This window comes from Lissotriton vulgaris, chromosome 9 (genome assembly GCF_964263255.1).
Source record: "Lissotriton vulgaris chromosome 9, aLisVul1.2, whole genome shotgun sequence".
In the NCBI taxonomy this organism is placed as follows: Eukaryota; Metazoa; Chordata; class Amphibia; order Caudata; family Salamandridae; genus Lissotriton; species Lissotriton vulgaris.
The window spans coordinates 80,767,396-80,782,987 of record NC_141697.1 but is presented as its reverse complement, the minus strand read 5'-3'; the positions used below and the strand labels follow the sequence as shown (position 1 = coordinate 80,782,987).

The 15,592-nt window shown below is 46.6% G+C and overlaps 1 protein-coding gene across 1 annotated transcript in view; it reads left to right on the top strand.

The window, feature by feature from the left end:
- CDAN1 (codanin 1) overlaps nt 1–12,761 on the top strand; it is a 232,752-nt gene extending 219,991 nt beyond the window's left edge. The window contains exons 26-28 of the mRNA XM_086937098.1: nt 6,865–7,055; nt 9,601–9,708; nt 10,896–12,761. Coding sequence (XP_086793224.1) covers nt 6,865–7,055; nt 9,601–9,708; nt 10,896–11,024 — 428 coding nt within the window. The 3' untranslated portion in view covers nt 11,025–12,761. The remainder of the gene's footprint in view (nt 1–6,864; nt 7,056–9,600; nt 9,709–10,895) is intronic.
- The last annotated feature ends 2,831 nt before the right edge of the window (nt 12,762–15,592 follow it).

Genomic DNA, 15,592 nt, shown 5'->3' with positions numbered 1-15,592 from the left:
GCAGGGCCTTGAATCACAATGAATAAATGAATCATTTCTATAGTGCAGGCTACTCAAAGGAGTGTCCCGACGCTTTTAGGCATGCAAACGATGAGTAGACAGGAAATCATGGCCATACTCCCCACTACAGTCTGGATAAGAATATTTTCAACTCCTTTTTGAATTTAGTTTCTTCAGGGATCCGTCCAAAATAAACTAGCAGTTCATTCCGCGAATTAGCTGCTTTAACAGTGACTGAGGAACCTCCCCTCCCCTGTTTCTGGAAGCGAGGATTCACAATAAGACCCGCAGAGCTAAAGTGCAACAGCCTCCCAGGGCAGTATGTCTCGACACAGCCATTTAGGTACCTAAGTCCCCTATTGTTGAGAACTTGGTGCATAATGGTCAGTGCTTTATACCTAATACGCTGATGAACTGTCAGCCAGTGAAGTTTGCCCTGAAAAGATGACACCAAAGTGTATTTCGGAATTTTGTATAATAAGCAGACTGCCATATTCTGCATGATCTGTAAACACTGAATCAGATATACCGGTAAACCAAGGTACAGGACTTTACCGTAGTCCAACCTCGATAAAATCAGTGATTTGACCACTGTAATTTGGGCCTCATGATGAAGCAAGTGAAGAAACTTCCTCAACATGCGAAAAATCCTAAAAGAGGATTTCACCACTGTTGACTATTGTGCTCCAAATGAAAGCTGGGTATCAAACAACGCATCCAGATTTCTGGCCACTGCCGTTGAAGGGGGCGGTGCGGAACACCATCAAGGCCAGGCCCCAACCCAGCCAGGAAGGGAATCCCGCCCAAATAATATTTCAGGCTTATCAGGGTTGCACTGCAGTCTATTGATCTTCAGCCAATCTAGCAGTCCCACCAGACCATTGGCGAAGGCTACCCTGGCCCGTTCAGGCTCCCCATAATATGCAAGCAGGGGCTGGGTATCGGCATATGAGATGACCTTGATATAATGGGATTCCACTAAATAAGCCATGGGAGACATGTATTGTTGAAGAGTGTGGGTCTAAGAGAGGAACCTCGTGGCACTCTCCACTTCAACTCTTTAATTCCCGAAGCATATGGCTTCATCCATACTACCTGCTCGCATTCTCGAAGGAAAGAGCCCAGCCAACTCAGCGTAGAGCCCGTTACTCCCAGGTGTTTTAACCTGTTCAGCAAGATGTTGTGATGCATTGTATCAAACGCTGCTGACAATCTTCCACTCATGGAAGCTACTGTACAATGCTCAAGGTGTGCTCAAAATGTAGACACATACATCTGTGACAGCAATAATTCTTTATAGCTACTGGTCTCTTTCCTTACATGTCAAACAAGTAATAGCACTTACAGGACAGCAAAGAACAACAGTGATATGTGGGAATCTTGTCTACCATTAGGCCTTCGCTTCCAGCAACATAAGAGTTAAGATATTTTCAATTTGGAGGAGGTAAGTTGATGATACTAGTTGAAACAAGGCAATAAAAATGTTACAGTTGTACAAGTATTGCAAATTTTTATGTACAAGAGAGGATGAAGTGAGTGTTAGAATTCTGATGTATAATTCTACCTGCAGATTCCTCACTTTTGCATACTCCGTTCCTGGTAGAGGGCATAGGTTCCATTACGATGTCTGGCACAGGGTTGTGATGATGTAAGCTGAGCTAAATTGCCCCAGGACCAGTGGCCTAACTTTGGTTCAGTTTTGAAAACAGGTTAGTATTAGATTCCTTACCTTAGAATATCCCCAGGCGTCAGTCTGGATCCGGAAACTTTTGCGTAGCAGTACCCCTGCGCGTCGGTAGGCGTCGTCTGCAGGCGTCCCCTGCGGCTCCGCGTCCGTCGTTGGCGTCGTGCGCCGTGATGACGTCGCTGGAGTATATAGACGCCGCCTCCGCGCGCTGACGTCAGTTCTTCTTTTTTCCACGCCAGTTAGCGCAGATCCGAGAAGAGCAGTACTCCGGTCTTTGACCAAAGTTTTTTGATCTTTTTGATTCTTCTTACGGTGCCGGTAGGATGCCTGGTTTTAAGAACTGTGATGACTGCGACCGCATGATGTCGGTCACGGACCATCACCGACTCTGCCTCCTGTGCCTGGGCCCCGACCACGACGTGGACGCCTGTGTCGATTGCCGGGCCTTGACGAGTAAAGCTAGGCGGGAGCGATCCCGCAAGCTACTCGAGCTGCGGGTGTCGGCCCCGCGTCGAGAGGTCCCGGTCCGGCCGGAGGTCAAGGGAGCGGTCGCGGAGCCGTCACGAACGCTCCGGAAATCGTCACCATTCCTCTGGTTCCTCAGGTAGGAAACACAAGAAGTCGGGGCGTCGTCATCGTCCCCCCGACGCTCACGCGATGCGGCTGGGGGTTCGGGTGGCCCCACCCCCGCGGCTCCGCATGAGCCGCCGGCGCGGCCTGCTCCATACCCTACGGTCCCTGGGCAAGGCGCGACGCCCGAGGAGATAGAAGAGTTCCTCATGGCCTTGAGGAAGCTGTCTCCTCCGACGGGGCCTACGGCGCCTTCGGGCCCTGTGACCCCGTCCGAGGGCACTAGCCGGTCGGGTGCTCCGGCCTCAACGCCGCCGGGTGCTCGGCCCCTGCGCCGCGGACGGCTCCGGTCCCGGCGCCGGAGGGGCCTTCAGGATCGACGCCGGCTGGCCAACTGACCTCCCCGGCGCCGATTCCATCGGGGCTACCCCCGACGCCGTCCCCGCGCGACGCCGGTCCTCCGGCGCCGGCTCCGGGCGGCGGCGCCGCCCCCGTCGCCCCCGCCGCCCCCATACCCTCTCCGACTCCGGTCACGGAGTCGAACCGGCGTCGCCCGACGCCAAGTCTGACTTCGATGGGGCCTGTGAACCCCGAGGAGCCGGTCTACCTTGTTGATCCCGAAAATGATGAGGAGGTAGATTACGGAGAGGATTGGGAGGGGTCTGAGGACACTCTGACACGTGAGTGTCAGTATAATGTGGACTGGGCAGGTGACTTGGGTGACGCCAGTGGTCTAGATGAATCCCCTAACCCTGGCTTTGTCTCGCCTCCTACCGCGGCTTCGGAGAAGGGGGCTGCTTATTCAGTGGTGTTGATAAGGGCTGCCAAGGCCTTAAACCTTGAGCTCCCCGTCGCGGCCGTAAGGACTAACATCCTCACTGAGGTCCTCAAACCGCAGTCATGCCCACAGGAGCCACTGCTGCCGTTCAACAAGGCCTTGTCTGACGTTCTTTTGGGCACGTGGTCCAGGCCCGCTTCAGGTTCGCCTGTTGATAGGAACGTGGCCAGACGCCACCGTCCGTGTACGGATTACCCCAAGTTCCTGTCCACCCATCCCACCCCTGAGAGTCTGGTGATCCAGGCCTCGACCTCCCAGACCGCATTCCCGTCGTCCCGCCCGACCGGGAATCCAAGAGGTACGACCAGTATGGAAAAAAGGTCTTCTCGTCCCTGAGTCTGGGACTGAAGACTTGCAACACCGCATGCCTCTTGGGCCGCTACACCCACTCTCTGTGGGATACGGTCGCGGACCTGCTGCCGGAATGCCCGCCGGAGGTACGGGCAAAGCTCGGCAAGGCTATGATTGAAGGCCGAGACGCAGCGAAATACTCCATCAGGTGTGGTCTTGATACGACCGACTCGCTGGGCAGAGCGATGTCCACGACGGTGGCGATTCGTCGCCACGCCTGGCTGAGATCCGCCAACTTTTCGGCAGATGTCCAGAATACTTTGATGGACATGCCGTTTGATGGCAGTCCCCTGTTTGGCGACAAAGCGGACCACGCGCTGGAGCGCTTCAAGGACTCCAGGGTCACGGCCAAGTCCTTGGGTCTCTCGACCCAGCGCCCGCAAACGGGTTCGTTTCGCTCCTTTCGTGGCCAAGGAAGGGGCGGTCCCACACGTGCTGCCAGCCACGTGCCGCAACAAACTTATCAACGCGGTGGCGGCTGTGGAAACCGCCGTGGTGGCGGTCGGGGACAATGGCGAGGTCAGACCACACCTCCCCCCGCAGCATCCACCACAAAATCCTCCTAGTCCGTGCTTTCAGGCCCATGTGACGCCGGTGGGTGGCAGGGTTCTCCATCACCACTCCCACTGGCTCACAATCACCTCGGACAGGTGGGTGCTGCAGATCGTCCGAAGGGGCTACTCCCTCCCCTTCGAGACCACTCCTCCAGCCATGCCACCGCAGAACCACCGTCTGTCGGGGGACCACTTGACACTTCTGAAGGAGGAAGTTACGGCCCTCTTGGCCAAGGGGGCCATCGAGCGCGTTCGTGGGCCAGAAGTAGGGCGTGGTTGCTATTCCCACTAATTTCTGGTGCCCAAGAAGGACAAAGGGGGCCTACGTCCTATCTTGGACCTAAGGAACGTCAACGGCTTCCTCCGGAAGGAGAAGTTCAAGATGTTGACATTGGCTCAGGTCTTGGCTGCTCTAGACCCGCAAGACTGGATGGTAGCGTTGGACTTGCAGGATGCATATTTTCACATCCCCGTCCTGCCGGCCCACCGGCGTTACCTGCGGTTCACGGTAGGCCAACAGCACTTTCAGTTTATCGTGCTCCCCTTCGGCCTTACCAGCGCCCCACGGGTGTTCACAAAGGTGATGGCGGTGGTTGCAGCCCATCTGCGCAGGTTAGGGGTTTCAGTCTTCCCCTATCTAGACGACTGGTTGTTGAAGGCGAGCTTGCCCCAGACAGTCGTCCACCACCTTCAGATGACGGCAGACCTCCTGCACAAGCTGGGGTTTTCCATCAATGTGCCGAAATCACACCTGTGTCCCTCTCAAAAGCTCCTTTTCATCGGAGCGGTTCTCGACTCGGCGCAGTTTCGGGTTTATCGTCCGGAACGGCGAGTCCAGGATATGCAGGCTTTGATTCCCATCTTCCAGCCGTTATCCCGGGTTTCGGTCAGGTTGACGCTGCGGCTGCTGGGGCTGATGGCTTCCTGCATCCTTCTGGTGCATCACGCCCAGTGGCGGATGCGGGCTCTGCAGTGGGACCTGAAGTTTCAGTGGGCCCAGCATCAGGGCAACTTGTCCGACCATGTCTTGATCTCAGAGGGCACTGCAAGACAACTGCAGTGGTGGCTTACGGACCGCGATTGGGTCAGAGGCAGATCCCTCTCCCTTCCCCAACCGAAGCACGTTGTTGTGACGGACGCGTCCCTCCGGGGCTGGGGAGGCCACTTGGGAAAGGCAGAGATCAGAGGCATCTGGTCCAGATCTTGACAGACATTACAACCATGATGTGGTACACGAACAGGAGAGGTTGGGGGCGGGAGTAGGGTCTCAGACTCTCTGTTGAGAAGCCACAAGCACTCTAGCACTGCTCATGGATGGTGGCCGACCATCTGGCTGGTTTTCTGAACACCAGAGCTGACGGGATCAGTCAGTGTGATCTTGCTGACCAGTAGTCCCTCTCCATCCAGAAGTGATACAAGACCTCTTTGCCCTTTGGTACACACCTCACATGGACTTCTTTGCCACTCAAGATATCGCCCACTGCCCAAAGTTTTGAGCCTTTCTACTTCTGTTATAAGGAGCGTTCAGGGATGCATTTCAGTTGCAGTGGAAGATTCCTTTCCACTATGCATTTCTCCGTAATATCCTTGATTCCTCTGGTGCCAAGGAAGATTTACCACTATCCAGCCCTAGCCATTCTTATTATATGGACAGGCCACGAATGGTGTTGTATACAGACCATAAGCACCTATTGATTGCGGCCCCTCTTCACCTAGCACTCACAGTTGACCTGTTGTCTCTATTGGGCAGATTCTGCACCCCAATCTTCACAGCCCACACCTTATTGAGTGGGGAAATCTGAGTTCCTATTCACCTACCACCAAAAATTGATGGACGCGGTCCCTTCGGGGATGGAACCAGTTTGTTTCTTGGTGTACAGAGAGGATGATTGATCTGTTAAAAGTGTCCCTTGCTATCGTTCCACCGCTCCCACGGTTCTTGGTGCACCAAGGCTGTGCGTGGCTAGTCAAGTGGCACATCTCAGCACGGTCTACTTGTATCAGTTTACAAGATCAATCCTCTCTGTTTACCTCCCTGGGGTGATGAGACTTCTTAAAAGTTTAACAAAAAATTGTCCTCCAACCTATTTTTTAATGAATTGGGGGCCCTGTCGTGAGCGGTTCCAGTGGCTCATATCTGAAAAGCGGCTTCATCATTCTCTCTCCATACTTTCATCAAACACTATTGCTTGGCTTCAGAAATGAGGAGAGATAGTTATTGTGCCAGTCTGTCACGTACGACTTTCTAATTTAGTTCTCTAGTCCCACCACCCAAGGGGAGTATTGCTTGGCAGTCTATTCAAGGTGATGATATAAGTATCCATCAGAAGATAAAGTTACTTACCTTCAGTTATGATCTACCTACAGATTCCTCACTGACTCTCTCTCCTCCCCATTCAAGATAAATTAATTGCCTTTTCTAACAAGATGCAACCCTAGTATTGTACTGAACCACTGCTTGATTATCAGTCTTCTCGATAGCGTCTCAGAATTCACGGGATAAACGGAGTTGAACTGATGTTGGGGCGCAGATCCTAGCGTTCTATGACTGCAAGGATGTCATCATGACACTCTGGCCAATGTAATCAATCCTGCGCCCTCTACCAGCACCTGGGGCTGTTGGTGCATGTGGAATATTTAAAGGTGTAGAAACAGTATCCTGGCAGAAAATGTATTGCTCCAGAAGAGTAAATTTTTCATTAATTAAAAAAAAAAAACTAACTTCTCTGGAAAAGCATATTTTTTTCATCTGAATAATTTCTCTTGTGACAGAAGTATTTTAAGTGTCTTTGCTACTAAAACTCTTTTAATAAAATGGATGTATTTGTTTCTTCTAATTAAAAAAACCTGTTTCTCCCCAAAAGTTTCTAATCGAATTCCAATCCAAGTGATGTCACAAGTTCAGGCAGCGGAGTCGGAGAAGGATGCGAAGGTCACTGGTTTGCTTGAGTTATTGCTTTCAATCTGGAAGAATGATTTCCAGGTGCCTGTTCCCATACACCTAATGTTTAGCTCAAAAAATGTTGACTACATGGCGCACGCAGATCTACATCAGGTGAGTCATTGAAACAAGCAAAACATATTACCTTGTTGTTGTAACATACAGCTTTATTTTCTCATAAAAGTAAAAACAATGTTTTAGAAAAATCCTGTGTGCGTGTGTCTGTGTCTGTGTGTGTGTGTCTGTGTCTATCACTAACCAGACAGTTCCCTGGTAGGACCTCAAACCCAATACTAATAACAAAGAAGTAATCTCATTTTTTTAAATTTGTGAAAGATTTAATTTCAAAATTAAAAATGTGTTAATATTCCATTAAAACAAAAATATGGATGGTATTTCTTGTGGGGTTTGTTTTTATTTTCAGTGTTTACATTTTCAACAGAAGAAAAATACAAAACTTTGAGAGGAAGCTGTGCTCTTTCCAACCCCTTACCTCATTAGAACAAGCAATGCAATAGGTCTCGCAGTTGGTAAAGTTAGAGCTGTTAGCGTTTAAAATAACAATGTTTTTTACTTTTTGTTTTTTTATTTGCAGTGGAGATATTATATTTTGCATAGCACTATTGCCAATGGTATAAAAAAGCAAAAGAAAACATTGTCATTTTCAACGTCAACAGATCTAAAGTTAACAAATGCAAGACCTATTGCATTGCAAATGCAATCGGTCTCGCATTTGTTGGAGTTATTGGCATTGTAAATGCCAATGTTGTTTACCTAGCCATGTTGCGGGATGCAGTACTATATGTGACCAAAAGACGTCCTATGTGACCTCTTTTGGGCACATGTGGTACTGCACCCTGCAGAAGATATGGTAAATCCACCCTACCTATAATCATTGCATTCAAGACAATACCACAATTACATTCAAATAGCTATGTCCATATATACAATTAGTAGCTTTGAAATTTGACAAAAAACGAATTCTATTAATTCCGGATTAGTTTTTACTCTGTGTGGAGCTGATGAAGGGAAATTAATAGAAGGTCCCATATAAATCTGAGATGTGCTAGTGAGTAAAGTAGCCGGTGCCAGCCTTGCTTAGGACCAAGCTTGTGTCCTGCCTGAAGCCATTTAAGAAAATAATGCTCTGAGGCTGTAATTAAAACCTAGGGAGTAGCAACACATGTAATAGGGGGTGTCCTCATGGGAGGTTACAAGAAGAGATAAGGTGGTAGTAAGGATGGACTACCAAGCCTATTGGCCAATCAAAAGCCACCAAAGGAAAGGGACAGGAGCCAATTAAAAAGATTGGCAGAAAGTGGACATATCTTTATGCCCATATCCTGATTACAGCATGTCTCTAAGAGACAGCGCAAGCGTTGCCTAAGCAAGACCTAAAGAGATCAAAGCCCACCCCCTCAAATATAGAAGTATATTGACAGAGGGGCTGGCCAATCATGGTGTTGATGAAGGTCGTCTTGCTTCAGCCAAACCTCAACCTCTCCTCCCTGGTTTTGAGTCAATACAGATTGCAGCATAACCTCTGCTGTTTGTGGGTGTCTGAGATGGTACTCCCACTCGCTCCAGAATCACCTAGATTAGCTGGATAAACAAGTGCATATTTCACTGCACAGCAAACCCATTCATAAACTAGTCGTTTATTGTTTCTCCCTTTGTGTCTTATGTGCCAGGTTAGAGAAACCTCTCCCATTTTTTGGTGGAACCATTGTCTGTGTGGATTCTGTGTTTATCAAACTTTTACTCTGTCCTTTTGTGAATCACAGATTCAATTTCTACCTCTCATACATTTTGATCTTATAGGTAATGTGAGACCCTTCTCTTATTTGCATGCAGGTTTATATAGCGCAAATGAGGCTCAACAGTATTGGCGCCCTTTTAGTGGACATTGTGAAATACAATAATGACAAAATCACAGTGATTAATGAAATCTGTAGACATTGGAGAGGAGGAACACAACCGTTTGATATCTGATTTTAAATAAAATCAAGAGAGCACATAGTTTAGTCTGTATTTCTTCTTCATCATCTCCATTGGTGCTTGCTCGTCAGTCTGTATTTTCCTTCTGTGGCATCTGTCAGTAAAGATGGAGTTCTCTGCTATGTTAAACTGATTACTCCAGTGTGCAGCAAAGCCCATAAGTTCTGCTCCCTCCTCTCAGAATCCACTGAATTCTAATTTGTTTCGGTCATGGCTAGTTCTCAAGCTCTTTTGTTTGAGCAGCAACAATCTTGTTTTCTTTACTAAAGTAAAGTATGTGCTTGTCTTTTGCTCCCACTTTCTCCAACAGTTGTTCGATTTGGCATCATTTTTCCTGCCTTCTCTCTTGAGACCAGCAGCAGCATATGCTTCTTTGGGTGCTAACTGACCAGTCCTGCACACATAGTAGCCCGCTAGGTTGTCCAACTGTCATTTGGGTAATAGAACCATCTGTTATTTTCAGGCACTTAGCAACAGCAGACATTGGATTATTTTACATCTTTACTCAGGTTGTGAACACTCTGTGTGCTCTGGAATAAAGCTGAAAATATATGGGCTGCCTTTCTGAGCCTTTGGTCCAATGTGGGAAAATGTTTGAAATAACAATTGCTGCCCTTTTCTGCAGAAATTGGAAATACTTAAACTATTCTTTGGTTTGCAGTGGCAGGCCTTCTTATTTCTGTTTCGCGGACTTCTTGACCAAGGGCTTATGGGAAACAAACAGGCAGAGAGCTATCTGCACAACCTCCAAGAATTCTCATGGCCACCTGTAAGTATTTTTAGATTTTAATTTCAGGTGTATTACGTGTCATTGCTTCTCTTCATCACTTGCCAAAACTAAGACTTCCTCACGTTATGTTATTGGCCACTATGTCATTGTATTACTTTCATCATCTCGGTGTCCTTGCCCGCAGACCCTGGAAGAGCCATTGTTTGATGGGGTGTTGCTTGCTGGTGGTTGGTTGGTGTGGCTAATGGTGTTTGGTGTTACAGTGTACAGTTGGTTGTGTAAATGAATTGTTTTTGTTAACTTACATTAGAAATGTAATGTTCCACAGGCCTTGTAGTCTTTTTACATTTGATGTGAACACACTGACATTTCGAGTAGTGGTTTGGTAAACAAGAGCAAAAACTGTAACAAGCATGAACTGCAGTTGTGTCAGGAAACAGTACCAAGAGATGTTAATTGAAGCACGTCTGCATAGATGTTGATTTGAGACTCCCAGGCCTAGAATTCTGGTGGATTCTATTTGGACAGCCACATTGCTTTCATTAGGCACTTAATTTTCCCAGGGTAGTAACGTTGAGCAGGCCTGACATACTCCAGGAGTTGGCGTGGGTTAGGCACTCAGATGCAATGACATACATTAAATAGTACTCAATATTTTCATTGTCCAGTCAGTACTTTACATTGTGAAAATAAAAGGACTTTACTTGGTAGATAAGTAAATAGCCCATCTGTAACCAAGTGCTAGGCTTCACTGTGCAACACAGATAACAGGGAATGTAAACAGCCTGTCTAGAAGGTTTGCTTATCCAGAAGACCACGAGTTTCACGGTCAGGAGTACCTTTGGGACAGGCGGATCTGGACAGGGGCATGTTGTTGGAACAAAAGTGTTCCGTGTGGCTTTCTAAAGCTGTGCCACCCATCCGACTCATGTAATATTTCCTGGGCATTCCTGCTTTCCTCCCTAGTGAGCTTCACGGTCATGCAAGTCCACTGGAAGTTCTCTGTTTTTATAGACCTCAGAGCAAGGTGAAAGAAACTGAATTCGTATACATGACCTTTAAAAAAACAAAAAACGATTAAACATCTTTTAATTGTAGCTATTTTTCAATGTATTCGTAATCATTTCTCAAATGAGTGTTGATTTAGTCCCATACTACTAGTCCTTTTTGTTTTGGCAAAAAATAATTCCTCTATTGCTAAACAATGTTCACGTTTATATTTGCAGGTCATTTTAGAAGAACTTCAAATTTTGTCAGCGGCTTTTAAGTCTGAGCATGAAGCGGAGTCCGTCGACACGACCAGAGCAAGGGAAGCAATGCAGACCCCTAATGGAGCATTGATACCACAAAGATAGCCCGTGGACCCAAAGCTCAGAACTGAATGTGGAATGATTTTTCGGAATAAAAGGTGCTACCAGTCAGGCAGGGCACTTCAAGACCCACAGCATGTGACTTTCCTGGGAAATGTGACCAAAGCTGTAGCTGGACAAAATATTGCTAGCTTTGTGCAGCTAAACCAATTTTCAGGTCTGACGGGCTTGTTGAAGGACGCTGTTGCCAAATCGCGGCCTGGATTTATTTGTTGTGCAGAGGAAAGCGAAGGAGGTCCTTGTCTTACCTGGTGGAGAGTCTGTAGCCGTAACTGGCTTCGCCAGACGCTTAGGGTCCCTTACAATGGAAAGATACCTGCAGTGAAATTCTAAGTACTTTATGCAGAACTGGGAACAAAGATTTCATTGTAGGGCCACTAGTCTGATGCAACAGCTGTCGAACATGATCGGTACCATTGCATCATTACTTGGGTCATCTCTCTTCCCAAGTTCATTGAGCAGAGTTTGCCGTGTTTCATTGATTCCATATATGTTGGTGGTCAAGCGGGAAGACGTTTGTATGCCTTTATCACCATGGGTTGGAGTTTTACGAGTAAAATTCTCATCTTATAGATAGTTTAGTATTGGGTTTGCAATGCAGATCCGTGTTCTTTTAAAGAACATATTCTGAAATCTACACTTCTTTTTCATATGTTTTATAAACCAGTAGCTGCACATTGAACCTTGCCATTTTTCAGATGAAATAGTAAAGTGTTTAGGTGGGCACAGATACTAAGGCAGAAGTCCCATGAAACTGTGTCAGTACACTAAAGGAATTCTCAACACTGTTGCAAACACTCTATCACTCAGTTTGATTTTCTTTCTCCATTAAACATGGTAACAGAGCATTGCAAAATAGACTTCACTCAACTCTATACATGTAACTGCCTCATTGAGGTTTTAACTACATTCAGTACACTCTATAATTGAGACATTCGATTTTAAATAGTTCACACTCTTTTTGTTTCACACCTACCTATTTTTTGGCCCCTCCCTCTACCAAGAATGTAGTAATGTTGGATATATTTTCTATAATGTACAATGTACTTATGCACTTTACTAAGGGGTTCCCAGCTTACTCCTTCCCACTATATCTCCCTCCTATATTTTACTTCTATTTTTCTAGGCCACCTCTGTTAGTTTTCCAAAGCTTTGTGGCTTGTAGGATTTAGGCTTATATGCTTTCACTGGTCACACATTTTCCCCAGCGGCTTGCTCAAGTCTGCTACTTGTGAGGCGGGCACAGTGGAATGAATGATCTTCCGCTCCAGATCTTCTGTTTCCCACCACTGCTTTTCCCACAATGCACCCTTCTGCTATAAGTCTAATAATAGTCCAACCTCACCAAGTCAAATCATACCAAGTAATCTTGGTAACCTCATTGCTATGCGAGAAATGCACATGTTGAGAACAAATGCAGATGAACATTCCTTATACCCCGTGGTTTAGTTGCACTATTCTGGGATTCAGTTACATAGTGAAGAGAAATTTGGTTTCTCTTGCGCTTGTATGTTTAACTTAAAAATAAAATAAATCTTCACTGCACTTGAAACTTTTAAATAAAATATCATGTTAACATGTTTTTAAGGACAATGAACAATAAAGTATACAATTTTCTCACCTTTGCTACCACTGACTTTAGTGGTATGTTCCCTCAATAAACCCTACTGAGATCAGAGGCACACTCACCTTCCCTAATAAAGATTTTTTTTTTAATTAATGCTTTGTCCTGTGATTTTGTGGTGTAGAACATTTCTTGGTATTTAAAAAAATTAAAAACTGCTTTTGTAAAATACTTAAAAGCGGCATGTGAATGAATTTGTTTGTGGACCGACTGAAAGATGTTCATGATGAAGACCACCATGCCACCAGGGGTGGGGGCTGCTGTCCTGCAGGTGGTATCTAAAATTGGGAAGGAAAAACCGGTGACCTCATGAGCGGGATCTCAGAAGTCTACATTTCACTAACCCTAGAAAGGAATGTTTAATAAATCCCTAAATTCGGTAGGATTTCTAAGGTTACTAGGAAATCTTCGCATTCTCAACTAGCAATAACTGGTTGCTTGTATTTAAATGTTTCGGTTAGGGACAATTGCAAATCTACAGAGGTACCGATGAGTACCAACCTGTTCAACGCATACAAGGCTCCTCTGGCCACAGCCTACGGTATGCACATCATATCTTACACTGATGACACCCAGGTCAAACTCTCACTATCCACTGACCCCACCAACACCAAAGCTAACTTCCACAGGAGTATGACCAGCATCGCCAGCTGGATGCAAAACAACTGCCTCAAGCTCAACACAGACAAAACGGAGGTACTCGTCTTCGGGAACAATGCCAATCCCTGGAACGACACCTGGTGGCCAATAGAACTGGGCCCTACTCCCACCCCCTCGGACCACACCAGGAACTTTGGCATCATACTTAACAACAGACAGACCATGAAAAACCAGATTAACACAGCACCCTCAGCTTGCTTTCTCAAGCTTCGCATGCTCTGGAAAATCTTAAAGTGGATCCCCATTAGCATGCAAAATACCATCGCCCAGTCGCTCATCACCAGCTGGCTGGACTAACGCAACACTCTCTACATAGGAATCCCCAGAACGCAGCAGCCTGGCTCATCCTCGACCTCCCAAGGTGATCGGGCATCACGCCCCACCTCAGAACACTCCACTGGTTCCCCGTACACAAGAGATGTCAGTTCAAAATGTTGACCCACGCATACAAGGCCCTACACAACGAAGGACCGGCCTATCTAAACCACAGACTGAATCTACACCAACCCATCAGAGATCTGCGCTCCGCCGCCCTCACCCACACTCCTCACTACTGTACCACTCCTACCTGGCGGCCAAGACCTGGAACAACGTCCCCCTCCACCTCTGGACATCCCCCACCCTGCAGAATTTAACAGATGGCCTAAAAACCTGGCTATTCGACTGATGGTGCCCAACAGCAGCTACCCACACACCCGCCTTTCGAGGTATAGTGTCTCTTTTTGCTTGCAATGCGCATGGTCCAGAACTTCATTGTTAGATTGTTTTTTTCCTCCTTCGGGTTCTGTCATATGCTTCTCTGCTCCAGTTCGACACAGTCGTCTGGCTACTTTCTAGTACACCAAATATTAATACATTACAGATGTTTAACTTTGACTATTTATTCTGTTTTTTTGTGTTTCTCACTATATTCACAGGAGAAGGTACACAAACTTAGACATACAACTGAATAGTGGATATGTCTGTACTATGAAAACTATTAATCACAGCACGTAGTAAGTGTTGCAGTAGTGCATCATAGGTCCTGACGAAAGCCCGGAAGGGCTGAAACATGTTGACCAGATATCATTCATGGTGAATAGTAATTCCTTACATGCTATTGTCACTCTGCTTTTAATCATACCGTCTTGATGGACATACCTAATAAAGTTTCTCAAAGACATCAAGACAGGTATTTTTAATCATTTGGATTTATTTTCTTTTTCTTCTTCTTTTTTCACAATTTTGAGCACTGCAACTTGCCCCTTCAGCCTCTTCACTCTCATCTCCTTCGGTTGAGGGTTCAACCGGTGGGTCCAAGATCAGCTAGCCTCAGGATTCTCCTGAGGAGAAGTGTTTTGGACACCAGCTTTCAACGTGAAAACCCAGATGACGAAGTTCCACTATTGAGTGGGCTGATGGGTATATCTTCTTTCTCTTTTTTCAAAACTTCACTTCTTTCCTTTCTCCTGTGTTTATTTCCTCAATAACCTCTTGGTATATATATTTTTTGGGATACTATACATGTTCCAATCATTAACTCAATTAACTAAGACCCTTGGTATCTTTCGTGTGGTTTACTGTCTAGTTGGGGGACAAGATACAAGCAGGTCTAAAAATAAACTTTCCCCTAGGGCCTCCCATCATCCCCTTTTTTCCTGTTACTTTCTAGTACCCTCAGTACTGTTTACAATCATGATTTGATCACTATTTCTATACTTATTACATCAATGTTGAATTGATCTGGGGCACTCGATTCAGTCACGCCCCAAGACCCTTCGCCCCTTGGGGTAGAATTTATTTTGTACAGCATGCGTCCAGGTGGTGATGGATCAGACACCCTTTGGATTTTATCCTTTGTGTCACGCAAAGTGCCCACGCACGGATTTACATGAGGTGTGTAATTTGCGCTGGTCTCTAGATCATCGAGAGGAAACCTGCGAGGCCTGCAGGTGGTTTTTATCCAGAAAGGTGATCGGAAGGCTAGAAGACTCCAGATGTCTCGACGCAGAAGAGACACCCGACATTTACGGTTCGAAGGAATCGGAACTTGAAATGGATAGACATCAATCGGCAGCTGATGAGGGTAACCTATCTCCAGACCACAGTGAGTCAGATGCGAAATATGATACCATCACTTCGGGGCAACAAACTGCGAGTACTGTGACCCCTCCGCTGATACCCCGACAACAGCCGGCACCTGCAAAGCCCCAAAAGTCTGTTGTTGGGTCACCACCACCTATGGGCCATTGTCAGCACCGACCGGCTACTTCTGGACCGTGTAGCCTCA